At 33.4% G+C, this 27,842-nt stretch overlaps 1 protein-coding gene across 2 annotated transcripts; it reads right to left on the bottom strand.

The window, feature by feature from the left end:
• Positions 1–767: 767 nt before the first annotated feature.
• LOC118191980 (pancreas transcription factor 1 subunit alpha-like) lies at positions 768–27,400 on the bottom strand. Of its 2 annotated transcripts, none has more exons than XM_035362852.2 (3): positions 27,040–27,400; positions 12,426–12,879; positions 768–1,283 (listed from the first exon to the last, which is right to left on the bottom strand). In XM_035362852.2, exons 2-3 carry the CDS (start codon positions 12,811–12,813, stop codon positions 1,123–1,125), a joined length of 549 nt encoding a protein of 182 aa, XP_035218743.1. In that variant the 5' UTR covers positions 12,814–12,879; positions 27,040–27,400; the 3' UTR covers positions 768–1,122. The 2 variants fall into 2 exon arrangements, with proteins under 2 accessions (XP_035218743.1, XP_035218744.1); XM_035362853.2 differs by having other exon boundaries at positions 27,322–27,389.
• Positions 27,401–27,842: the final 442 nt, after the last annotated feature.

The following is a 27,842-nucleotide window of genomic DNA, read 5'->3' as shown; positions in this document are numbered from 1 at the left end:
GCAATAATCTGAGAAGAACACAATTCGAATCACAGATTATTTTATCTCAGAGAAATGAGAGATCATGAGACATGTAATGTGACATTTTCCGAAAATTCCAATCCGGATTTTAGCCAATAAGCACTTAGAAACAATTTCGCTGCTAAAGTGCAGAATCGCCCACTTATTTGTTTGGCGCTTATTACAAGAGTAAGAAGAATTGGATTTTTGTCAATTTTTCTTTGACTTTTTAAGTGAAAATAGGTCGATGTGTACATGGATAAAGTCAAGAGTATGCGCAATGCCATTTTTATGCAATTCTGGGATCTTTTTTTAAGTGAAAATAGGTCGACGTGTACATGGATACCGTGTATGTGCAATTCTTAAAAACGCGGCAAGCAGTGGACGATTCTACACTTTCTCCCAATTTCGCACCTAATCTTCATGATTAAACACTTTTGTTCCATAAAAGTTCTAGCATAAGCGTAATTCGGCTAGCAGATTGTTGGAAAAAATGTTAAGTGGAAAAAAAAAAAAAATGCCTTTACTTTGTGAAAACAAAATGGCGTCCAAAAAAAAAAAAAAACACCAGCACGTTGCTGTAGCAGGGTTGGTAGCCAACGTTTCGCCAAAAAATCGCCAAGTTACCATAATCCGAAGATTGACCCTCTTGTTTTACATGCGCTCTAATGAACGCAACGGAATACGTAAGTTTTGCTAGCACTTGAATGTATACTTTAACTAGCTTAATAAATGTGATTCAGTTTAGTAATAAGAAGAGAACATGATTTTTAGCAATAGTATTATTATTTTAACCTATTACATAACAGTGAGCCTTCAACAAATTACTACTCCACGCAAGCAAAGCGTGAGAAGAATTCACAGTGTCTAAACTATACAAAAACGTAAGTAGATCCTTTATTCATAAATGTTCGCAGAGCTTTTTTTATTTATGTACATCCATAGAAAAGCCATCTTTCTTCAAAAGCAGATGCAGAATGCAGCTAAGAATATTTTCGAGCCATCTGCGTCTGAAGAACAAAGTTCTTCACGGCAAGCACGTGCATCATAATCACATAACTGAAGTCACTCAATTCTGACTAGTTTTTCTTTGAGAACATTTTTGTACTGTCATTGGCTTTCTTACGAAGAGCCGAGGGACGAGCTGTTTTCTGATTTGTGACGCCTCGGATCTTCGGGCGTCCACACTTTCGCCACCATGACGTTTCCGTTCTGTAGGCTCGGCTTCTCACTTGACCACGAGAGAGAGTGACCAGCTAGAGGCACATAACCACCTGGAGCACCTGTTAAGAAAGACATATATAATGAATGAAGATTTGTTGTAGATTTGTTAAAGTAAATGTGTATGTATATTTAACATTTCTCTGTTGTTGCGTTTGGATTACAAAGTTAACCAATAGAAATTCCTTGTAGGTACCAACTTTGAATTTCGGATAGAAAATAAATATAAATTTCAATTTTTTCCCTTTATTTCATTACTAGACGCTACGCAGCCAGCCTTTGTCTGACTTTTAAATGTTCCTTAAAAATGCCTAAATAAAAATGTATCACATATTAAAAAAATTGTAACGAAATAAGCAATATCCCTGAATACAAATATTAATTATCCTAATACATAAATTAACTCACTTCCTGTTGCAAAATCTTAAGAATTCAAATGGTATAAAGGAAGTTAAAAACTTTGTTTTCTAAAAAAAACCATGCAAAACATTTTACATAATTAAAATTATATATAATTAAAACATAATATAAAAAAATGGCTAATCTTTGGAATATGGTAACAGGCAGTTTGGCGACATTTTGGTAGGCGATAAAGGTTACTACCTAGGACTTTGGCAATAATGTGTGAAGTACCCAGTTTCAATTACGGATTATTTTGTCTGAGAGAAATGAGAGATCATGAGATATGTCATGTGACATTTATGGACGAATCACAGTTCTTTAATCGGAAAAGGGGGGAAATTTGCAAAAATATCTGCAGTACTTTATAGCATTTTGTATTTAGCTTCATTCCATGTTGTGTGAAACAGTGTTGCTTAATATTTGGATCCTATGGCCCTATGTAAAATAAATTCGAAATTTTTATTGCGTTTATGTGATAATCCAAAAGAATTGCTTGAATGGTGTATGAGTGTAGGATTAATTGCGGATAAGTATGAATGTCCAACATGTGGGAATGAAATGAGATTGTGTGAAAGGAAGGATATTACAGATAAGTTTGAATGGCGGTGCAAGAAATCTGGTGAAAATGGACATTTTGTGATCCGCTATGCACTCATTCTGTAGAAGATTAGGTAAGTTACTATTTTTAATCATTTGAGGATATTATTTCTATGCATTGTTCTAAATATAAGGAATAAATAAATTAATATGCTGTTATTGGAAAATTTTTATTAGCAATAAATTAGTTTAAAGTAATTAAGATTTTAAGCTAATTTTTTATTAATTTAATGTATGTGTTTATTTATATTTTAACTAGTGTTTTTTAATTTAATTATATTTTAATTAAATCATAGTGATTTTGGGAATTATGCGTTTGTAGCATTTTGGAATACATTTCAGTAGAAGTATACGTGCATGGAAATAAGTTGAATATTTGACACTAAGTATTTGCAATTATTTTTAATGTTTGCCTTATAAATTCGCAGGTGACGTTTATAATGCATAATTTAGAGGGAAAAGATTTTGGATATTTTATTTATTTTATACTTGCAAATGTTCATCCTTGGAAAGGGTATATACTTTTTTGCGATCAGGTAATTTCATATATGTCCTTTTTACCGACTTTAAAGATTCACAAAATTTTCCAGCATTTACATGCAAATTTTTCTAATTTATGAGAAAAAAGCAGTGTACATGGATAAAGTCAAGAGTGCGCGCAATGCCATTTTTGTGCAATTCTGGGATTTTTTTTTTTTTTTAAGTGAAAATAGGTCGTCGTGTACATGGTTACCGTGTATGTGCAATTCTTAAAAACACGGCAAGGAGTTTGCGATTTTGCACTTCCTCCCAATTTTGCACTTAATATTCGTCATGATTAAGCACTTTTGTTCCATAAAATTTCTAAGCGTAATTCGGCTAGCAGATTGTTCGAAAAAATGTTGAGTAAATAAAAAAAAAAAAAAAAACTAGGAGGTTGCTGTAGCAGGGTTAGTTGCCAAATTTTCGCCAAAAATCGCCCAAAAAAATTATAATGAAATAAGCAATATCCCTTAATAAAAATATTAATTATCCTAAGAAATAAATTAACCATAAAAATTACAATGAAATAAGCAATAAATCTCATATTTTCAAGAAAAAACAGTCAGCAGCCAGTATCCAAAGCAATTAATGAAAACCTGTTTCCAAAAACCACATTTATAAAAGAATGAAACACCAAAATTGTGCTTTGTAGATGAAATAATTCAAAATATACAAACCTCTTTGTCATTAGCTAATAGAGAGAGACAGAAAAAAAAAAAAAAAAAAAAGGAAATTCTTTCTGTTGTGCGTCGCGAGACACATGAGCGTCAGAATAAGATTGCGATGTGCGTGTCCAAACATCAAAAGAAAATAAGTAGCATGAAATAATTCATATTATTAAGCTTAATACAAATATTAATTATCCTAATAAATAAATTAACCAACTTCCCGTTGTAAAGAAAAAAATGGTAAACTTTTTAGTATCTTAAAAACAGTTGAAATAAGCAATTAATATTTTATCTCATATTTTCAACAGTCAGCAGCCCAGTATACGAAACATTGAATGAAAAACTGTTGCCAAAAACAGATTTCTAAAAGAATGAAGCTATTCAAAATGATGCGATTTCCTCAAAAAAGATAAAATTTAAAAAAAATCTGATTCGAATTTTGAAAAAAAGTCTCTTCGATGTGCACTGGCTCTTGTCTAGATGCAGCTATGTACCAAATTTCGTAGCCCTGGGTCTATTAATTTACGCGCAGCACGAACAAAAGACACACACACACAGACACTTTCTTTTATTATATGTAGAATAATATTTCCATAATTATTCATACGTAAAATTCAAAATTTGTTTCATTTATTTACTTATTTATTGTCCCAAAAAGGACTGTTGGTCTCGCAATGGAACTTTTCGTCAGTTTACTCTATTAGAATAAATTAGTGTCACTTTTTCATAATGAAACTCGGCAACGTCAAAAACAAAAGAGCGCCAGACGATACATATTGGCGAGAAAGGATTCTACTTATATTCTGATGCAGAAGCCTGAAAAAGATTTTGTGCTGACGTTGTATTTGTGCTTCATTCTTTTCAACATGTTACTTTCTTATGGAATATACTACTGATAATATTGCCTAATAGGTAAGCCTGAAGATATTTAAAGCTTATAAATGAATCTTTTACAAGTTCTTTTGTTTTAACACTTCGATTTAAATGTTTACAAAGACTAAGTTTGATTTGTATTCTGTTTGTGTTCTGAGTCAAGCAAACTCTCTAACATATTAAATAAAAATTTCATAGTTATCCTAACTTATGATTCTTTAACAGACTATGCTAAATATAAGATGATGTAGTCAAACGCCGTACGTGTGTTTAAATGCACGATATTTATCATACTCATTAGAAAAGGTGTATCACTTTGTAATATCGGCTTGTGGCCCCAACTTGTCAGCAACTGTGGTAGTGACTGCTACTAAGTGTGAATTTACAGACACGTAAGAAGGGTTTAAAGCCCTTTTTATTCAACTTTTAAAATAACAGCTGCGTCCACTTGACGCTCACAAATTACGCCGACCCAGCGGTTTAACTGAAACAGAATGTAGAAATGAAAAATAATGACTGGATGAATAAATAGCGAGATCACTATCCACGAGGCTCTGAGATCTTAAACTAACCTAACCGCGTTCTAACATTACCGCTGATATTCAGCGAGCTTACTGATTAAGCAGTTGAAAGATCCAGCAAAAACTGCTGAGATAGGCACACAGGCCGAAACGCGCGGTTCTTAAATTCTACCGAGCGACGTTCACGTTCACGATTCAAGAAACACACCTACAATCTCGTTTGCCTTCTATTTAAACTCAACTTACTTCCGCTAAATTTGAATATACTGCGCGCTGTACTACAATTTACATACTCTAGCATTGACAATTCTAGGGTAAAGTAAAGGCTTGACAGGAAAGATAACTTAAAATAAATGTTAGTTAAAATAAATATAATCCTTACAACTTTATAAAAGGTGCTCGAATATAACGAGCAAACCTTTTGGTCCCGTCCCGTTTACTATACATTTAATGTTAAAATAACATACAGTTATAAAATTAATCAGGAAGAGGGGATTATCAGATATAATGAACAGTATGGATATCTTCGACTGAAATGTTTTTTCCATTTTTACTTCCTTGTACGAAGTAAAAAGGACGTATTGTAATCGCGAAAATTTTCAGGCAGAATATTTCAACAAAAATACCCATTTTGACCGCTATCGAATTCAATTAAACGATGTTTTTGCGTGACATCTGTTCGTAAGGACAGAATAAAAGACTCTTTTCCCCAAAAAAAAGTTATAAAACATTTAAAATTAATTCTCAAGAGAAATTTCTTCTCGTCTGCACGTACGTATTTCGCATAACTCAAAAACGAGTAACCTCAGAACGTTTAAATATTTGTATATAGGACTGCTATAACATGTAGATGTGCACTCGTATTTTGGTTGCAATCGGCCGCACCAAACGTATATGTATATATATATATCCACTCTGTTAACTGTCTCTGTGATCTCAGTTTCTTTACCGTTATATGTTTGTAAGTTGTGCATGTTTTGCATTAAAAACGATTGAATTATGTTGTTCTTATCTCCCGTTAAGGTTTTTATGCCTTTAGTAAATCTGCATGCTATATTTGTGGAGTTATAAACAATTTAAAAGTTGTTTAAGTGCAGCTAAGCCTAATGAATTTTGATATGGAGGACATGTTTGTTTACATTTCAAACTTGGCAAAATAGCGGATTAGTTGCCAATCTAGAGAAACTAAGCTTCGCAACAACATAGATAACGCCTTCTTTTATTATTGCGAATTTAAATCATGTGGAATCCATTTTGGAATGTATTCGAGGAAATTAGAGTTTAAGATTTACTTCGTAATTTTTAATATAGATATTTTGACTTTTTATGTATTTTTGCCTTGTCGGGAAGTGAGAACTGGATTAATTGAATGAGAAATGCTGAATCTCATGTGAAAAACTCTTTCTTTTTTGTTTTGTTTGCTTAATTTCTTTTATACATCGTTTTATATTTATTATAGTATTTGAATAGAACATGTGGCAACGATTAGATAATTCTTGACCTGATATAAATTTATATGCATTCTGAGTTATAATATAATATGAACGAAATGTAACGCTGTTAAGTGAACCTGCGCCAGTGTCGCTGTGGTAATCAAACATAGTGAATTTCAAAATGTGCATTTATTTTATTGTGGTTTATGCGCTATATACGAAGTAGATTTAATTCAGTCCAATAAGTTTAAATGAAATGCAACAAAAAATGCGTGTAATTTAATATTCCGTCCAAGGAATTCATGTGGTATACACATCAGATTTTTTATATTTTTTGCAATTTCTGCAAGTTTTTAAAAAAGACTACTAACCGTTAAATTATTCCGCGTTTAGAATATCATTATCTGCATTCGAACAACATTTCACTTTCCATTCGCGAAGGAAAATACCCACTTTTCTACACAGAGTGAGAGACACGTGCAGCACCCAACTGTGTGAAAACGAGGATAAGATAAACTTGCCTTAGGACACCCTATTTTGCAAGTGACTATTGAACCAAAAAGCGTGAATAGTCTCCAATCAAATTCTTTGATTGAGCTGCTGGAAGAGTGCGCTTTTCAGCGCTGATGGTGTGATGGGAATTTTGAAATTTTTCCTATTCACAGAAAGAGGTAGTAGTGAATCTTGTGAGTTTACAGTTTTGCGATTTCTTTTCGAGAAAATTTTGGTTTTCATCTTATCTGTTTGCTTTTGTTTTAGTAAAAATGCTTTCCAAGTTGTAGCCTTCGTATAGTATGTAATGAGCTTTAGACAGTATTCCATCACACTGGGTGGCAACCAGGCTCAACCGAAACACTTCACCCGTGCGAAGAGAACGGCAGAGTGTTCTAAGTTGTGTCTGTGTGAGATAGGATTAGAACCTCCGTCAACGAGTTAAATTGCGAAGAAATTTGTTTTGTCTCTTGAGGAAGGGTATGACGGATGTCATCATGGCCCGCTCTCAAATCTATGACTCGGGTTATCGAAATCCTTTTTTCTTACAATTTTACTCATAAAAACAAATTTACTTCGTATTATTTTGGGTATCAATAACAACAGGAATAAAAATAAATATTCAATTAATTATTTTAGATGGTTAGATTTGCGGTCGGCAAGATATGTCTATGGAGTCTTGATTTTGACTTGCGTAACGCGCATTGAAGATCAGTGGCTGAAACCGAGAAAGTTTTTTCTGCCTTTCTATAGTCAATCAAAATAACTTTCTTCTAAAACTGCCCGATGCCTGTTGTAAGGTGTCCTAAGCAGGTCCAAAAGTTTCCGGCCTCGTATATATAAGAATAAAAAAAAAGAAAAAAAGGTACTAAAGCTCCTCCTTACGCGAAGTAACGTAATTTGAACTTAAGGGTTAACGATTACCTACATTTATTTAAAATTCTTAATCATTTGTTTGTGGAATAATTCGGTGTCTCCAGAGGGAAGTGTACTTTTATCAAAAGCGATTAAAGATTCTTAAGTGAAACAAAGAATATTATACAGAGTTTGACTTGTTTTGTTATCATAAAGTGCTATTAAACCCCTAACAGACGCGGAGCGAACTATCGCTTCGTCTGAAAAGAACTACAAAGCCTTAAATGGGCTTATACACTTTAAACCCCTCATGATCTTCGAATATATGACTTTTGCAAGAATTGGGATATTTTAATTCTTTTAAAAGCAATTACTTCCAACCTTTTTACAGCTGACTGCATAATATAGCTGCTTTGGAAACGAGTAACCAGAAAGTTAGTGTTGCCACAAATATTTTTGTAATTTAATCCGTTTGTGACAAAGTTTTCGCCATGTTTCCAACTTGCGCGCACGATATTTTGAAAATGGCTAAAAGTACATACTTGAAATTTAATGAAATTCTTTATATGGACACTAGTTTCTAACTGAACCAAAAGTCTGATGAATATTTTAATGTTAAAAAATTTTATGCACGAAAACATTACAGATTTTTTTAATAAAATACATTTTGTAAACTCAACTCCAAATAAAATAAAATTTAAAATGAAATTCTTAGAATTTTCGGTTCACAGTAGTTTCCAAATGTTATAAAACTATATTAAATATGGAATTAAATTATGCAACAGAATGTTTTAAACTGTGCGCGCAAGGTGGAAACATGACGAAACCTTTTGTCACAAAGCGGACTAAATTATAAAAATATTTGTGGCAACACAAACTTTCCGATGACTACTTCAGAAAGCAGCTATATTATGTACTCAGCTGTAAAACGTTCGAAGTAATTGCTTTTAAAATAATTCTTGTAACAATTCTTCTAATGTTCCAATTCTTGTAGCAGTCACATATTCGAAGATCTTATGGGTTATAAAGTGTATGAGTCCAATTAAGAAGGTTTCAGAACAAACTTCTTTATTAAATCGGAATTGGAACATAAATGCACAACTCGTGCTTACAAATCAGCTGACCACTTGTGGCGATGTAACCTAAAATAAGAAGTAAATTCAAATCTAAAAATTCAAATTTAGTAGCCAAAGTCTACACAATTGATGCAATGCAAAATTTAAATATCGGCAACTATAATGCAAAACCGAAGTGTGTAATCTTAACTGAGCAAGCAGAAACTTAGTAGCGTGGCCTCGAGAAGCAGAAACACGCTCTTACTGACAATTCGAAAATCTCATCTTAAATATTCTGATACCAATTTGCATTCTGTTAGGGAAACGGAAGAGAGAAGGGACAGTAAAGATCTAAACCATAAAATGACTTTTTATTATTTAAAATAATAATATTAATCTTATAACTACTATAATCAAATCTATTTCACATAGGCTGTTCACACATTTTTTAGACGATGTATATTGTATTCACAAAACTAAATTACATAAAATTCTTGTGTTTTAAATGTTCTATTTGACATCCCTTATTCTGAACTATCTTTCGACACCACAATTTCTAGGATAATAATGCCTTTTGAAGTGGCAGAAGAGGTATTCTATCCCATTCCTCCCGAACAGCTTTCCAGAGTCCTGTTAGGGGTTTGGGACAACTTTTGGATAATGCAGTTTTTAAAAATCCGAAAGCACAAAAATCCATAGGTGACACATCGGGAGATTTAGTAGGGATATCAATGAAGGGTATGGCCTTGATACCAGTTTTTTTGTTCCATTTCTTTTAGGAAATTTACAGTGGGTTTTGATGTGCGACTGCTAGCTTTGTCCTGATGGAGTCTCAGAGATGGATGGCACTGTGTGTAAAGTGATGGTATTTCATTCAGAAAAATTGGCGATAAAATATGTTCCTGATAGTGTTTGGAGTTAATCTTGACATTTTTTTGCACTCTCTTTATTTTTAATTTGCCATTATAAGAAAAACCAGCAACAATCATGAATCCCTTAGAAAAACTTTCTTTCGATTCTTTGAACCATGTACTTAAATTTTTTTCTCCCCTTTTATGATAATAAATGGCTCTTTTTTTGTTACAATCATTTAAATACACCCATGTTTCATCTATTGTGACAATGGTTTTCCATTTTTCTTTGGATAAGTGTTTCTCATATAGAATTCTGCAGCGTGTCCTGCGTTGAGCGATATGCTTTGGAAGAAGACGATGCACATTGCCTTTTTTCACTTTCTTAAGATTTAAATCAACGTTTATCATTTTTTTTACAGTGGACCCCGAGCATTTTAATGATTTTGCAACTGTCCTTTGACTAGGGGGATTTTCTTTTAACATTAAACAACGTACCTTTGCAATAGTCGAAGATGTCCGAATTTTTTCCTCGGATACTTGTTTTGAATTTTTGTCCCACTTGAGGCTCCAATTTGACGTTTTTTTCCTTTCTTGTTGATGATATTACCTATCGACGCTTTAGATATCACAAAACCATGACTCTCACATCGTTTTTGGATAACGGAGTATGCATATTTCTCTTCGGAAAGAGCGTCAATGTAGCCTTCGAACCACTGCTTTGTTAAATTCGCCGTTTTGAATAAAAACAAAACTTTCAAGCCACAGACGATAATTTTGACTTTTAAAAACATAGTACAATTGCAATTACTTCTTTTGCAGCAAACGATTTTTTGTTACCGCTTAACAAAATCGTCTAAAAAAATGTGCGAACAGCCTCTGTACGATTCCATAAAATATAGCAATACCAATTTATTAATCAGTATTTACTGTGGTCTTTTCCAAGCTATCCTCTCCGATTACAGTGCACTTAAGGAATTTTTTAAATTTTGAACAGAAACTGTATTGCTTTCAAGTCATTTTCGTGAAACTTCTTCAACGTTCAGGGTTAATTTTTCTTTATTGCATGCGCAGACTCAAATGGTAAACCCGAAATGGCAATTTTAGCCCAGAAAAGATAGAATACACATGGTTTAATGCCAGGTGAATACGGAGCTTATTGTATTTGTTGAATTTGGGGCCAAAATTCAGAAACTTGATAAATCAAGAGCTTAATGCAACAGAATTTATTACGATAAGAGCACTATGAGTGACTGTATCACAGTAGAGCAAAATCTAACCAGGGGTTCTCAACCAGAGGTATATTATATCCCGGAAAGATTTTGCATTTTCAGAGGTCAAATGCAGTCAGCATTTTATTTAGCTGTTGAGTACTTAATTTTAGTTTATGAATATAGAAAAAACTACTTTTATTCAAGTTTTGGTATGTATCAATATTTTCTGTACTTTATAAGATATTTTCTCCCTCCTTTCTGCACGCCTTCGTGGTATGACAGTAGCACACTCGACCCGTATTCGAGAGGTTCAGGTGCGAATCCCGGTGAGGGCACTGCATATTTTCACGTCTCCGGCATCAAAATAGCTTAATGACTCTACAGTGGCGCCCGAACTAAAAGGTGGTGGATGATGATTCTTTACCACCAGGATATAGCGACTGGGTCCTGTAATCCACAGTCATCCTTTAAAAGGGAGTATATATAAGGTATTTTCTACCTCCTTTCCGCATGCCTTCGTGGTGTAATGGTAGCACACTCGGCACATATTCTAGAGATCCAGGTTCGAGCCTCGACGAGGGCATTGTTCATCTTTCATGTCTCCTGCTTCAAAATAACATAATAATGCCCACCAGCGGCCGAGCGGTAAAGTCGCTGAACACTGGTAGTTCGGTCCGAGGTTCGAATCCCGCGAACGCGCTGGCTGCATGGGCGTTTTCGTGGTTTTCCCCATGTGTAACGTGTATACGAGCCAGTTTCCCTTAGAAAGTCCTCCACGAAGGCATCCCTCCCTTTAGGCAGATAGCCCTAGTGTGCTTTGCCATAATTAAATACACCAACAAAATAACATAATGACTCTCAAACTCTTTGCTGCTTAATTTATGAAGCATGTTTAAAAGTATTCGAAATCTAAATAAATAAATAAATATATATATATATATGTATTTTTAGAGTTTTGAAAATGGTTCTTTGAGAGAGATGCATGGGGCAAAAATTTGTTGAGGACCACTGTCTTATCCTCATATAACCATAACAGAAAGTTGAGTTTTCCTTATATTTACGATCACTGCTGTAAAACGACATTTACAGGGGCGAAATGCATAGCTTGAGGCTTTCGTATTAAGTTGGTGAATTTAAGGAAACAGTTATTAAATTATTATTCTGTGGGGTTATTGAGAATTGGCAAAGTTTACTTTGGTATCAGGCTCACATGTTAATACACATGTTCTGAAATAAATGAAAATAAATAATTCTGATTTCGTCATCAGATTTTCAAGGATTTCCGCTCGGATTTTAACATTTTATACAAAATTATCAATTTTAATTATAGTATTTTGCTTTAGAATTTTAAATAGCAGTACTTGCGTAATTTATTTCATTTTACTGTGGGAGTAGTTTGTAATTAAAAGTTATATATTTATTCAATTCGAACAATTTATTTTTCTCTGCGAGGAGATCATTGTAAGTCGTATAATGTTATATAGTTATCAAACTGAAAAGAACTTCATGGAAGTTTAAGAAAATTTGTTATTTTAAGAGCTAGTAAAGCATTTCATGATGAAGAATTATTCAGAAGCTTTGCGTAGTCGTAAATATATAATACAGATACTTCTCCATTCAGATTGTTTCAGGCTGGTCTGAGATTTTCAAATTGAGGGCGGACATCTGAAAGTAAGACTCAAATCATTGTAGATGAAAGTGTTGATAACAGTATTACTCACCTCTCGTACACTGTATGATGACTTTCTTGGGTTGTTCTGCAGCCTGGCTCTGTAGAGGATCGGCAGGATGCCTCCCCGAATTGACAAGCTCGCTGAGGAAGCTGATATATCCGATGGCCAGCCTGAGGGTGTCCACCTTTGAGAGTCTCTTTTCGTAGGGCAGGGTTGGGATGTGGGCCCGCAGGCCTTCGAAGGCATCGTTGATGGACTGCATGCGACGACGCTCCCTCAGATTGGCTGCCTGCCGCTGCTGGACTTGCTGCTGGACGCACTTGCGACGACGGCGTCGATGCCGCACGTTCTCCTGGTCCGAGTGCTGGTAAGGTGGGGAATCGTAGTCCATGTCCAGGTGGAGGAACTGGCGGTTCACCAGGTCCACGTTCTCCATGAGGATCCCGATGGTGGATGCTTGGGTGCGTGGGGCGGACGGCCACCCACGAATCTTTGAATCCACCTGCAGACCAAAGGCAAAAAAACTGTTATTCATGAACAACGATTACGTATATTCTGTTAACATATATGAATGTGAATTCAAATTTTCATTTGCTGTTAATGCAATGAGGTAACGAATGAACACCTTTTGACAAATGAAAAATTTATTTATTTTTGGACACATCGATGACTTAGGTATTGAGAAGGAAATTCTCATCAGCTTGTTGGATAAAACTATTTTGTATCTTTTAAAACGAGTTTGATAGCTTGTAACTAGTCTTTATTATAAGCTTGATTTTTTACTTTGCTATTTTGCAGCTAGTTTTGTAGTTGTAATAAATGAAACTAGTTTGGTAATTTAGTACTTTGTGTAATTTACTACATTGTTTCTGTTAAGGAGAGCTATAGTTAAATCTACAGTTCTACAATTAAAACAAAAGTAAATTTCAAATGAAATGTAAAATGCATTTTAATGGGCTGCGAAACAATACCTTGGCGAGTTATGTAAAGAATTTGCAGCAAGGAGGTGAAATCAAAATTATGCACTCGCTGGGATTCAAAGCACTCATCTTCCTAGACGTTATCTTATGTGAAAGTACGTACAGTAGTCATATATATCCCTTTTAGGAAAGTATTTTTATACGTAAATCTTATGCGGAGAAAACTGACTAAAAAGAAAAAATTTAGAATTTAATTTACTTACCTTTTTGATTGAAAACAATAAATAAAGTTCTTTAATAATTTTTTATAAAGACACTCGGAAAAAAAATTAGTTTATCTCAATCGTAATTAAGCCTTGCAGATTCTTATTCCATTTAATGTTAAGTAACCAAGCTCGATTTCTAAGGTATTTAATGCTAATTAATCCATTTTTATGATTGAGAATTTGTATCTTTGCTATAACTTCACCTTTACATTAGTTCTCACTAGGATGCGAATCAGTTAAGACTATTTAAGGCGAGGGTTTTGACGGTTTTAGATAGAGAGCTGTTAGCAAGACGCTCGCAGATTTACTTTCTCGGCCCCAAACTCTACCAGTAAGTGTTCTAGCAACCCAAGTTAAATCAGGCCATTGGAAAATTTTGAGTCAACGCTTAGTTAGGCAAAAAATTGCATTGACCCATTTTAGGTTGCATTTTATATTGCTGTTATTTAACACCTGCATGTGGTGGAATCTCATTCCACTCAACAAATTTTAATAAGATTTAACTGGATCTTTCGTAGGACGTTTGCCGTATTTTGTCTTAGGGTCTGAAGAACTTTAAAATTAGTATTACACAAGTAGGGCCATAGTGACCACGCCAATTAACAATGAAATTACACATGTACAACTAAAATTTTGAAACTCAAGATCCTAAAGCGAAATTGGAATAAAATAAGGGTGCAACTTTGGTAGACGGTTGGCTTTTTTTTTTTTGGGGGGGGGGGCAAGCGATACGACTTAAACCCATAGCTGGACAAGTTATTTATGGTAAACGATGCTTTGTCGTCATTTTATTTTAAAATAATGCGTTTTATTATGCATAAATTCCGTGTTTTAAATATTATTTATGACTTCTAAATATTAAAAATCAACTTAATTTTGCATTTTTATTTGAAATAAAAATTTTATTGTTTATGATATTTTATGAAATTTTATGTTGTGGATGATTTAATCAATGACGTCACCTTACTTAAAAAGTAATTGTTTTTAATATCTCTAAATTTAATCTAACGTTTTAAACATTATTTATGGCTGTTAAATATTAAAATACAATTTAATTTTGTATTCTCTTGAAAAATGATTTTATTATGCATGATTATTTAATTAATTTTAATTTTATGCGTGCTGTAATCAGCTCCCTCCTTGGTTAATGAATATTTGTGCCTTACCGCGCCATTTTAAAATTTTATTATTCATCTCCTCGAATTCCTTAGATTTCATAGCGAACGGGTATGTCCTTTTCAAAGATGAATGTTGTTATTGGTACTTATCAAGAATTATTGGTATCGGAATCTTTTTGATTGTTGTCAAATAAACGTTGGTATGATGTTGTTAATTAGATATCCAATTTAAGTAATATTTTAATACAATTAAACGTTGGAGCAATGTTTTTATTCTATTTCTTTGTTATATGAAAGTAATAATTTAAACTTACTTTAGTATTTTATGCTCGTAGTAAATGTATTTATTTACATTTGCCTGCCATCTTAAAAAACGACGTTTTCAACAAAGAATAATCCCTTATTTTTAACGATATTTATTTTTTTTAACGTTTCGAATACTTTACTATGCTTAAAATACGTAAAAACAGCGCTTTTCAAGATGGCTGCGTCAACAATTGCGCCCATGTAAATCGCCAAAAATCTGTGCAAACGTCTACCAAAGTAGTACCTATGTAAGATTATGCAAATTCATCAATTTCTGCAAAATTAAGTAATTTGTTTCCCTTAACTAAAACTATTGGGCCTCACGTTTTTTCACTCATAAAATATACACGCTATGACATGCACTAATATGAAAATTAAAGCAATCGGAATGCGTTCTTTCCTTCTAGATCTTTATTTTGCTAATAATAATTGTTTACCTAAAAATACCGATTTTCACTGAAGATTATGGAAGCTCAATTTAAAATAAAACTTTATCATTTTTAAGCAAATTTGCGTGCACAAAGTAAAATAAAATTTTAGGGTTTCGTCAAGAGCTGACTTGTTCTATATTTAAATCCTTATCACCTAAAAATATGATTAGGTCTGATTTATTCATAATTTTAACAGATAACAGGTATTAAATTAGACACACCAGAAACAGTTTTTGTACACTGAAAAATAAAAATAAAGTACGAAAGACAAATTTTAAAACATGAACTAATTTTATGTGTTAAAATAAAAATGTTATTAAAATTCTAAGCTAGTTTATTTAAACTGAAAGGAAGTATTTAATCACGTGAGTTTCCCTCGCTCGGAAAAGAAATAAAAATAATTATAATTGCTGCGAACTAATTTACAATATCATTTAAATTCAAAGAGCATATGTAAATTAATTGCACCTATCTAAAACCATGAAAAAATATATTATTCCAAATAATTAAATTTATTATTCCTAAAATTGCATAAGGGAATAATTGTTGAGCGGGCAGGAGACAGACTTATCAAGGGGAAGTTGCCCCCCCCATACCTAACTTTTAATTACTAAATTAGTGTTTCGTTATCCATATAGGCAAGGGTAAAAATAAAATTCAAAACCAAAAGTAAAATCAAATGTTGTGAATTACAAAAAAAATAATTTAAACAGTAGAATTTTGAAAAAATAGAAAGTAAATGACTAGAGTTAAAATTAATTAAAGTAATAAAAACTCAATTAAGAGTAGAAAACCAAAGTAATTTAGAAATTTTTGCCTACAGGAAACTTCCTATACACGAATTATGCGTGTAATCCTAAAATATATACAACAATAAAAATAAAAATAATAAATAATAAATAAAATTTAAAAAATACGAATAGAAAATTTATACGAATAGGGAATTTTATATTTACTTTACGTATAGAGAATATTTGTTAAATTCAAATTTAATTTCTTGCAGCAATGGCACAAGAGAATTATTTAAATTTAACTTTACTATTTTCTTGTGAAACAATATATATATAACAATATATATAACAAGTTATATGGAGTGATGAAACTAAGATATCGTTATTCGGTAGTGATGGGCGAAAATATGTAAGACGTAGAATAGGAGAAGAGCTACATCCTGACTGCATTCAAGCTAACTGTGAAGAACCCAGTTAGTGTTGTGATTTGGTCATGCATGTCAGCAGATGGTATTGGTCGCCTTCATGTCATCGATGGGACACTGAATTCCAGAAAATACATTAACACTATTCTAGAACCAAAACTTCTACCTTCCATCAGAGATCTCTTTCCCAACAATGCTTCGTTTATTTTTCAGCAGGATTCTGCTCCTTGCCACACGGCCAAAATATCGAAAGAGTAGTTTCGTACAAAGAGCATTAAATTGTTGTCACGGCCAGGAAACAAACCTGACCTCAATCCTATCGAAAATTTGTGGCACCGTTTGAAAACTCTTGTCCGAATGAGGCGCCCATCAAATAAAAGGGAACTAATTGAAACTATAATTGTTTCCTCGTATTATGTAATAACGAAAGAAGAGCTTAAAACTCTTTTCAGCTCAATGAAACGTCGATATGAAGCTGTAATCAAAAATAAGGGTACCTTACTAAGTACTGATAACTCACTGCAATCATCACTATCTAATGTATATCGATAACTATTATCGTTTAACTTTTTTTGTATTGCAAATAATTGAATTTTGTGTGTTGTATTGAATTCAGTAATAAATTCTCTTTAAAATGATATATACAAGTTTGCATTTTGTGAAACGTAACGTTTTCTTATAAGCATATAAAGTTCAAAAACATAAAAATTTCCAAAAGTGTCCATAATTTTGTCCACCACTGTATATGCATACATAATACACTAAACGCAACGTTAACTGGGTTCGGATAAACTAAACCCAGTTAAACATCAAACCAATTAACAATCAAAAACCATTAGTAATAAACAAAATTGTTTACGGCAAATATAAACGGAAACGAAACTGCGTAAGATAGCAGCAGCGATAGCAGACGATGTTACAGTACCTAGTTATTAACTTTTACCCACAACAACGTTGAAGTTGATTGTACTTAATCCAGAATGTATGAACATCATAAGTTAATGTTAAAATAATAAGACTATCTGTCAAAAAGGAGGAAACATTGTCAAAAAACAAAAAGGTCCAATTGAATTTAATTACATTGCAAGAAGCTGTCTTGCAAATATTTTTCTTCAATGTCGTTTTGAATTTAATTTCCGAAGTTTCTTCTTTTCTGATGACGTTATTTTGCATTGTTTACAGTATGTTCTTTTCTGTTTCGAATATTCATTTAACTTACGCAATGAAATGGAACTTTTTCTCCAAATGAAACTGCTTGAAATTACAGATAAATTGTTAGTGATGATGAGGTTTCAAATAAAAAAACTGAACCACACAAGCAGTTTCAATTGTTAGATAGATAGATATTCGTACCGAATGGTACCCATAGTGAATAATATTAATTTTGTTCGTGATTTGGGGGGGTCAGTGAATTAAATAAGACCACTTTCAGTCCCTTTCACATAATACATACTTAACAAAGATCTCATAAAATCCCACCATTCAGTCATGAAGGTCCTCTGTTATAATCCCTAAGCCTACTTTAAGTGACGTCTTAAACCTGCTCTCTGTCGTCTTTAAGCCTGATAGGATTACTGTAGAATTTTTAAATACAGAAGTTTCAGTATATTTAACTGCGAAAGAACCTAAATGTTTGAGTAAATATGTAATAAAGATTAACCTCGGAACAAATCAAAAGCTTTTTATTTAATTGTTAGACAAAATAAAGAAGACGGGGTGTTTTTAATTTAGCTTTATAATCTTCAAAACCTGGACTGTCAAGAAAAAGTAAACTTAATATTTTATTATTATTATTATTATTATTATTATTATTATTATTATTTATTAGTCCAGAGGGGCTTTGTCCCTGAAGGACTATTATTTTCGTTTTGCGATTTTGCGTTGAATTACTATAAATGTCCGTTTCACTTTTCAAACTGTTGCCACCCAATGTTAGAGTCCTGTATTATATTTGCAGAAATTAAATAATGAAAAATCTGCATAAATGTATGTCTATTTCTCGCACTGTGATAAAACAACGGTACATAGAGCCATCGAATTTTGAATGACGTAATCCTCCTACGAATATGGGCATTTGGAAAACCCAATTTGAAATTTGTTTTATTATCGATTTCATATTTTCTAAAACTTTAACGAATTTTTTATTAACTAACTCAACGATTTAAAAGCGAGCAATGGCAACACTCTACGGCGGGTAAAAAAATCTTTTTATTTCTATTGGGGGGGGGCGGAACTGTGTATCGGAAATTCTAAAGATAGGCTCATTTTAAAATTATTTTGCGACATTGCTACTGAACTGAATTTCATGGTTTAAATGCAAAGAACATGATATTTAATAAATAAAGGCAACACACAAAACGTTAAAAAAACGCCCCTTTGGACTTAATTTAAAATCTGAAACCTTTCAGATTTTTTAAAATTATTTTTGTAGAGTCTTTACTACAAAATCGATCAGGTATTACCCCAATACACTAACCAGCTAGAGTATGAGAAATTAAATTGCCTGTATGTGTTTTTTCCTAAGGAATACTGGCGTTATACATCGGAATTGTTACATTTAAACATAAGAGGATAATAAAATAAAATCAGGCAAAGTTACACAATATAACATAAACTGTTGAGTATACGCATTACAATATTGGATTACATAAAAGTACAATAGCGTTAACACTTTTAAGATCTTGGCACTGGAATTTTTGCACTTTTATGTAAGTAGGTAAACATACGAGACTGGAATTTGCTAATATGTTGGAATGTCTGATTCTTGTTATGCGAGGATATTTGTCACAGGTAAGATTGTACGGAACTCAGTTCTCTCAGTCCAAAGTCCAGTGTTCGTAAATAAAGTTTATGGGCTCAGCTCAGTACGTTTGGTGTTTTGAAGCATTATGGAAATTGTTGTTCGAAATCAATTATTGGAGTGTAGCCGAGTCATTGATCTTTCCGCTTTTTCGTTTTCGGTCTTAAGGTTTGATTTGGCATAGCTCCAGTCCTAGAGTAATGAGATTTTGGTGCATTTTCATGATTTTTGGACATAGGTGACGTTGAGATATCATCAGTCTTTTAAAATTAATGGGACTCATACACCTTAAAACACATAAGATGTTCAAATAGGTGACTGTTGCAAGAATTGGAATAACTTATTTATTTTAAAAGAAATTACTACCAACTTTTTACAGCTGACAACATAATATAGCTCCTTTCTGAAATAGTAATCAGAAAGATTTTGTTGCCACAAATATTTTTATAATTTAATCCGCTTTGTGACAACATTTTTCGTCATGTTTCCAACTTGTGCGCACAGTTTAAAACATTATGTTTCATAATTTAATTCCATATTTAATATATAGCTTTTATAACATTTGAAAACTACTGTGAACCTAAAATTCTAAAAATTTCATGTTAAATTTTTATTTTATTTTGAGTTGAGTTTATAAAATGCATTTTATTAAAAAAATCTGTAATGTTTTCGTCCATAAAATTTTCAAATAATAAAATATTCATCAGATTGTTCGTTCAGTTAGAAAATAGTGCCCATATAAAGAATTCCATCCAATTTCAAGTATGTACCATTAGCCATTTTTAAAATATCATGCGCGCAAGGTGGAAACATGGCGAAATATTTTACCACAAAGAGGATTAAATTACAAAAATATATGTGGCAACACAAACTTTCTGGCTACTAGTTTCCAAAGCAGCTATATTTTGTAGTCAGCTGTAAAACGTTGGATGTAATTGCTTTTAAAATAAATAAAATATCTCAATTCCTGCAACAGTTACATATTCGAAGATCATGAGGGGTTTAAGGTGTATGAGTCCCCTTAAGGTCTAAATTGGTGGGTTTTCAAATGTGCACGTTACTTACAAAAGGCCAGAAAACTAGGCAGTGGTCTACATCTGCTCTGACTTCACAGACGCAACTTTCGGTATTAGAGAGGTTCTTTTTGAGAAACTAATCTGGATATGGGCCATTACCGGTGAAAGAATAAGTTAGGAAGGACTTTTAGCTTCTGATTCCTGTGCCGATTTGGGGGGAAGGACTGGTGGTTGCCCCCGTGGAAGTAGGTAGTAAGACCTTTCTTACCTCCATGGTTGTGACGGCCTGTTGTGGCGTTATTCCACTCTGGTTTAGGTATTTGTTTAGGATTTGTTGTAGTTGCGATTTCGGAAGCTTTATGATGAAGAGCTCGCCTTCTTGGGAAAGAGCTGCTTTTTTTGCTAGATTGCCGGCGGTGTTTTTGCCAAGCTAGCGCTGCCCCCTGCCTTTTGACCCAAGTTATGGTTATTTCAGAATTAAGATCTTTGATATTTGATTAATTTCATCGGACAGGTGAGAATAGTCTGGATTTTGGATGGAAAGTATTGCTGCTTGGCTGTCTAAGTTAATGGATGTTTTGGAAAAGTTGTTTATTGACGCAATGTTGATGGAAGCTTTTTTTTAACTGAGAGTTCCGCTTAATGTATGCTATTGCAGTTGTTTAAGTACCCTTTCCGTTTCATTTCAGTGTCCAGATGTTGTTGGACCGGAAAGAAACTGGTACTACTGCAGTGCAGAATATATTTTAAAGCTACAAAGAAAATCCATTTTAGTTTTCTGAATCTAATTTAAATACTGTACTCTTCCATTCAAAATTTAATCATGACAGAATTTTGCTACATGGTCAGCTGTCTTTCTTTAACTTCCAGGGATTAAAATTGAGCTAAGAAAACGGTACCTTCCAGATTCGAAAGAAAAGGAGGAATATTTTTAATTTAGAACTACCTAACAGGTAGTTCTGAATTGAAAACTCAATGTAGTTGCGGATGGGAATTTTCTGAAAAGAATTTTCTTCGTTTGAATAGTCTCTGCGATCTCATTCACAAATTTCGCTAATGTTGTAGGTCTTCAAGTAAAAAGAGAACAGTATCTGACTGAAAACTTCTATTGTAAATGAGATCTTAAATTCTTTCTTTCTAGTCTGTCATATGATATGCAATTTTAGGAAAGGACTGTGAAAAATACCCGAATTAATAGTTCTCATACTGAAAACTATATATTATAAAATACCCTGAACAAATCTTTGGTGTGAAATGCTGTTTGAAAGGAAATATGTAGTCATCACGAACAATAAAATATTTAAAATTAAGCGTGGTGTGACGAATATTTACTGCATAACTTATAATGCCTTCTAAACGTCCAGCTTCTAAAAGAATAATGATATCTACTGTGAATTCCGATCTAAAATGTGGTCGAAAATAATTCGTCTTTACTTGGATCTGGCCAACTGGGTCTTGTACCTCTTCCCAGTTACCCTTCAAAGGAAAGAAAATATAAGGCATTATCACATTTCCCTGGGCATGCTCTTACGCTGTAAGCATTTTTCAGGTCCAGCCAGCAATTGAAAGTATTGCGGCTCGAATCCCGGAGAGAACAAACAGTTCTCTTGAAATGTTTTCTGCGTCCGAAAATACATAGTGAGCACTACAGAATTTCGAAAACCATTTTTCGTTATTACTTTCATTTTTCAGCATTAATTCTAATGTCCTCCATTCTTTCTACTCTCTAAAATTCTGTTTTTGCTATTTCCAGATTTATATACAAATTAATTTTGATAAATGTTTCCGGTATGAAGATTTCTGCTTCTTTCTTTCTACATGCTACTGGGATGCAATTGGAAGCATTCTCGATACGTGTTCGGGAGATTCGGGGTTCGAACTTCGACGAGGGCATTGCCCATTTTTCACGTTCCTGCATCGATATAACCTAATGACTCTACAAAGTTCGTTGTTTAGCAAAATTTACCTATGGTTCAATACTGCAGATAAATTCAGATTTTGCGAAGATGATATTTTAAATAATAAAAACTCATATTCTTATATATAATACTCTCTGTAGCAGCAAAAATAAGATCTAATCACTTTTATTTCTTGTCAGTCATATTTAAAAAATTGTACAGCTTATTCACTAAACACTACGATTACAAAGAATTAATAATCAGATTAATATGAAAAATCTGAGGTGGGGACCCCGTGATTTCCTTCTATAGTCTATTAAGATATACACATTTTTTTCTGCATTTCATTTTTCTGCAATTTATTATACACTGACTACCAATAAGTATTTGGACACCTGTGATAGAAAAGAAAAACTAACTTTATTCAAAATCAATAGGTGCTAGAGCCTCCACGAGAGGTAATTACAGTGTGGACCCTCCAGGGCATACTTTCCACAAGTCTTTGTATGACAGCTAATGGTATTTTCTTCCACTCGGCTTGGAGAAGACGTAGAAGTTCCTTCACCGATTTTGCACAGGTAGTGCACCCCTGAATTCGGCGATGCAACTCGTCCCAGAGGTTCTCGATAGGGTTCAGGTCTGGACTCTGGGCAGGCCAGTCCATTCTATGAACTCCATTGGCACCATACCAAGCCTTGGTTAACGTCGAAACATGACAACTGGCATTGTCGTCCTGAAAGTAACAGGGGTCCAACCCGTAAAACTGTAACAACGTAGGAAGCACATTGTCATCCAAAATAGTCCAGTAGACATCGGAGAGCTTACCATGAATGGGGGACCAAGGGTCCCAGCCCATACCAGGAGAAATACCCCCAGACCATAATTCCACCTCTGCCGAACTTGACTGTTGGCACAATGCATTCTGGCAGGAGACGTTCTCCAGGTAGACGCCAGACCCAGACCTTGCCATTCGAACGGTAAAGGGTGAACCTTGATTCTCACTCCAGAGAACCCGTTTCCACTGATCTACGGTCCAATTTCGATGTACTTTGCACCACATGAACCGAGCAGCGCGGTTGTATTTAGTGATCAAAGGCTTATGGGCAGCAGCACGACCATGAAAACCAAGCAGATGTGCTACCTTACGGGTGGTATTCATTGAAACAATAATCCCGGATGACTGTTGAAACTCGTCGCGGATGAGGGCCATCGGTTGGGTGCGGTTCTTCCGAATTCTCTGGACAGCACTCGTCGGTCTCTATCTCCCAGTTTCGTTGGTCTGCCGACTCTGGGAACATTCCGATAATCACCGCTCACCTTCTACTTCTTAATCACATAGGCCACTGTCGATTTTGGGTACTTCAGATCGCTAGATATGTCCCTTAAGGATAGGCCACATTTGTGATACCCGATAATTATACCTTTCTCGAAATCAGAGAGCTCCGAACTGCGAGGCAGCTTGCATGCGACTAAAGCCGATGCTGTTTCCTACACGATATATACCGGCGGAGTCCGGGACGTACCTTAGGACCGCAGATATCGTCATTTGCATAGGTGTCCAAATACTTATTGGTAGTCAGTGTATACAGAGTGGTTATAATTAAAGTTCCACTTTCAAAAGGTTGTAAGAGGAAAAGTACTGAACTAAATGTTATCAAACTTTGCAATCTTGTATAGGAAATCATGGGAATTTGTTTTCCGAGAAAAACAAAAGTTCAAACACTCATCACCAGGGCTAAAATAGCTCTGTATACAATATTATTAAACGTAATAAGACATCGGTTTAAAATGTGCTTAATCGTTTCTGAATCGTGTTACAAGGCATCCTCATTACATCTTAGCATATCAGGGTGAATGTTACGGACATGTCTGTGTATCTCATCTTTCAATTACTCCAAACTGCTTAGATTATTTGCATAAATCATTTGCTTCTTCATGCCGTGAGCCAAATACAAGTCATGCGGTTTTGCCTCATCCCACAAGCAGTTTCGTTTTAGAAACGACTAAAAACATTTAAAACCGATATCTTAATGTCTTAGAGCCGAATTCAGGCTTCCAAAATCACAAATTAGCGATCTGTAAGAAAATCATTTCCAGAATGAGCACACTTTTGCGAGTGATTTACGATCTCACATTTTCTAATCGCTAATTTGTGGTTTTCACGGACGAAAATCTCCGTTGCACGGATGGCTTTTATCGTCTTTAACGCCTTTAAATTGTACTTTTCCTTATGTCAACGTTTCTTAAGGATAGACAACATGTTAAACCTGTGTAACAAAAGATTAAGTTAGATTCCGACCCTTATTTCATTTAGCAATATTGAATACAGCGCCATTTTGCCCTGGTGGCGAGTTTTTTTTTTTTTTTTTTTTTTTTTTTTTTTTTTTTTTTTTAACCACCTTTAAACGATTACCAAGTTTGATAACATTTAGTCTAGTAGTTTCCCTTTTATTACTATTTGCAAGTGAGACTTTAATTATAACCACCCTGTATATTAACCGATATATAATCAAAAGTTTTTTTAGCACATAATGTGAGGCCTTTGATTATCGTCATAGTCTGTAGAAAGCACTATAAAATGAATCCGAGAAATCAATTAAAAAAGTGTCTGATGTAGACATCACATGATTTCATTGTACGGCTTATTATACACATTTTTTGCTGCACATCATTTAAACATATTTCCTCGAATTTCATTAGAGAGATTTCTTATTCAAGTAATTCAGTTCTCACTTCGCGGCAAGACAAAAATACAAAAAAACTCAAAACACCTTCATTAAAAATTGTTAAACACAGAACACCAAATACAGTTAAAACTGTTAAAAAAACATTTTTTTTACAATTAAAATTAGAGTTTTTACGTAAAAACAAGCAATTCGAAGAGCGAGCAAGAAGGCAGATTTTTCGGGGCACGAAACTTAAGTTTACCTTTGGTCCCACTCGACAAAAAGGCACTGAACGTACTTAAACATACTTAATTCACTATTCTACTGAGTTTCAAATATAAACAAATGGCGATTCATGAGGTCCTTAATTCGCCACTTAAACTTTTAAATTGTTGATAATTCTATAACTATTGCATACAATTTAACAAAATACATAAAAACCTTAACCGGAATCTAAAAACCACCTAATTCAATTAGTTTTAAAACAAAAAAGGCACAATTGACCAACATATAAGAACAAAAAACTAAGCTCACCGAGCCACGTAACAGAGAATATATATAGTTACGATTGGTGCAGCCGATTGTAAAGAAAAAGGTAGGTGCACAACTACATGTTATAGCAGTTCCATATACAAAATTTCAGCGTTTACACGGCTACTCGTTCTTGACAGGTTACGGGTTAAAGCAGTCCTAATCTAATTGATTTTAACTTTAAGTTAACTAATATATGATTAAATTAACTAGTTTAATGATTTCAAACAATGAAACTATTTTTAATAAATATCGCATAATATTTTGATATTTCTTATAAATAACATCACAATCATATATATATAGAGAGAAAGAACTTGTATTTAATTTTATCTTTAAAAAGCGAAAGTTTAGCTACGCATAACAAATAATTTATTTACATTTGTTATTTTTCAGGCATATTTTGTTAAAATTTATTGTCTTTGTAATTTTTAGGTTGCATAAGATTGTATTGATTAGAAAGCATTTCTTTCATCTTTTAGGCAGTTTATGTATGCGCAAGATGGGTGCATTATGTACATATGGCTAATATTTATCATTTCTCTCTTGCCTTGAATCCAACATATAATAAAATCATAAACGAAAGTTTGGTCTAAAATTTATAAATAAAAATAATACCAGGGCAGGTTTAAACAACGTTGGGGCCTTCCAATGTATGTCCTCTTCAAAATTACATTCTTTATAGGAGATTTCGATAGACTATTCTATAATTCATTGCTTGCCACTAATAGTTTCATTTCGAAAATGAAAATTGTAAGCATTTAGTTAATGTAGTCGATGGCGCTAACAGATTTAGAATACAGGAAAAAAAAAAAAAAAGAGAAAGAAAGAAGTACTAAAAAATATCAACTAATAAATATAATGCTAAATATATATATATATATATATATATATCAACTAATAAATATAATACTAAAAAAATAAAGAAAAAGAAAAAGCGCGTAAAAGGGCGTTTTTTTTTTAACGTTTTGCGTATTAGCTTTATTTATTAAATATCATGTCCTTTGTACTTAAACCACATAAAATTCAATTCAACAGCAATATCGCAAAATAATTTTAAAAGAGCACACCTTTAGAATTTCCGATACACAGTCTCGCGCAATGGAGATAGAATTTTTTTTTTCTTGCAGTGTTGCCATTGCTCGCTTTGGAATCGTGGAGTTTGTTAATAAAAAATTCGTTAAATTTTTACAAAATATGAAATAGATAACAAAACCAATTCCAAATTTGTGCTTTCAAATGGATGGAAACGTACATTATTCAAAATTGGAAAAAATATTTAGGTACCGTTGTTTGACCACAGTGCGAGGAACATAGCTACATACATTTATGCAGATTTTGCATTACTTAATTTCTCTGATATTGGGTGGCAACAATCTGAAAAGTGAATCAAAGTTTATAGTGAATTGACGCAAAGTACCAAAACGAATTTAATAGTACTTCTGGGCAAATTATCCCTTTGGATTAATAACGAGAAAGAAAATTTTATAATTTTTAGCACTCGCTCGAAATATTATTTTTTTCCATAATGGAGAAAATTAAATTAAATCTTACCTTATGCCTAATACTACTGGATCTATACACAAATTTCTCTTGTTTTAGAATCTTCCAGTTATGATCACACTTTATGGAAGGAATAAGCACACAATTCCTTAAAATTTTCAGGATCCGTAGAAGCTCTAAGTTACTTCAAAATTTTAGAATCTTTAACTGTTCAGTTTTAACGCGCACGGTGCTTTAATGCGCAATGGATGAAAATGATTGAGCCGAAATCGATTGAAATATCGAATTACATTCCAGCACTGGGTAAAATTAACCTTAATCAAAGTAACACACCTTATGAGACCAATTCCTTCCTAAGCAGTTATGTGCAACGATAGTTACTCGAGCACTTCCCCGTGACATTTATGAATATCATTTCAGGATCTGATACCTGCCGTGAGAAGAAACCCCGCCTATTTGCGAAACAACGCATGCGTAGTCCCGCCTTATTTTTCCTGATCCAATAAGATAAGAGCATCTAAAGGTCGATAGTGAAATGATTGCGATATCTTGTCAGGTTCCTCGACGATACATTAAAATTTACACAGTTTCTGTGTCTTGCAATACTTATCGAGAAATAAAGAAATTCAAGTTGATGTTAAATCTTGCGCCATAAATGTAGCAGAAAAGATCATACATAAATTTTTATCGGTGTAATCGTAAGAAGAGAAGTAATTTTGCCCGTTCTGGAGAAAATCTTATTATTAATTATTTCATTGGAAGAATCATTTAATTACTGAAAGTTGTTTAGAATCGTTCATTAATAAATATTTTGTGATACTGCAATATGTAGACAAATCTTTGTCAAGAGCGTG

Source organism: Stegodyphus dumicola, chromosome 9 (genome assembly GCF_044657685.1).
Source record: "Stegodyphus dumicola isolate Sdum_Otavi_A_Nest chromosome 9, ASM4465768v1".
Lineage (NCBI taxonomy): Eukaryota > Metazoa > Arthropoda > Arachnida > Araneae > Eresidae > Stegodyphus > Stegodyphus dumicola.
This window is presented reverse-complemented; position numbering and strand designations above follow the sequence as displayed.

Bases quoted from the DNA above. Each gene is read 5' to 3' on its own strand.
- LOC118191980 (XM_035362852.2), bottom strand. From the start codon at position 12,813: ATGGAGAACGTGGACCTGGTGAACCGCCAGTTCCTCCACCTGGACATG. The intron at 1,284-12,425 runs GTGAGTAATACT...CTTTCTTAACAG, and splicing joins CATCATACAGTGTACGAGAG to GTGCTCCAGGTGGTTATGTG.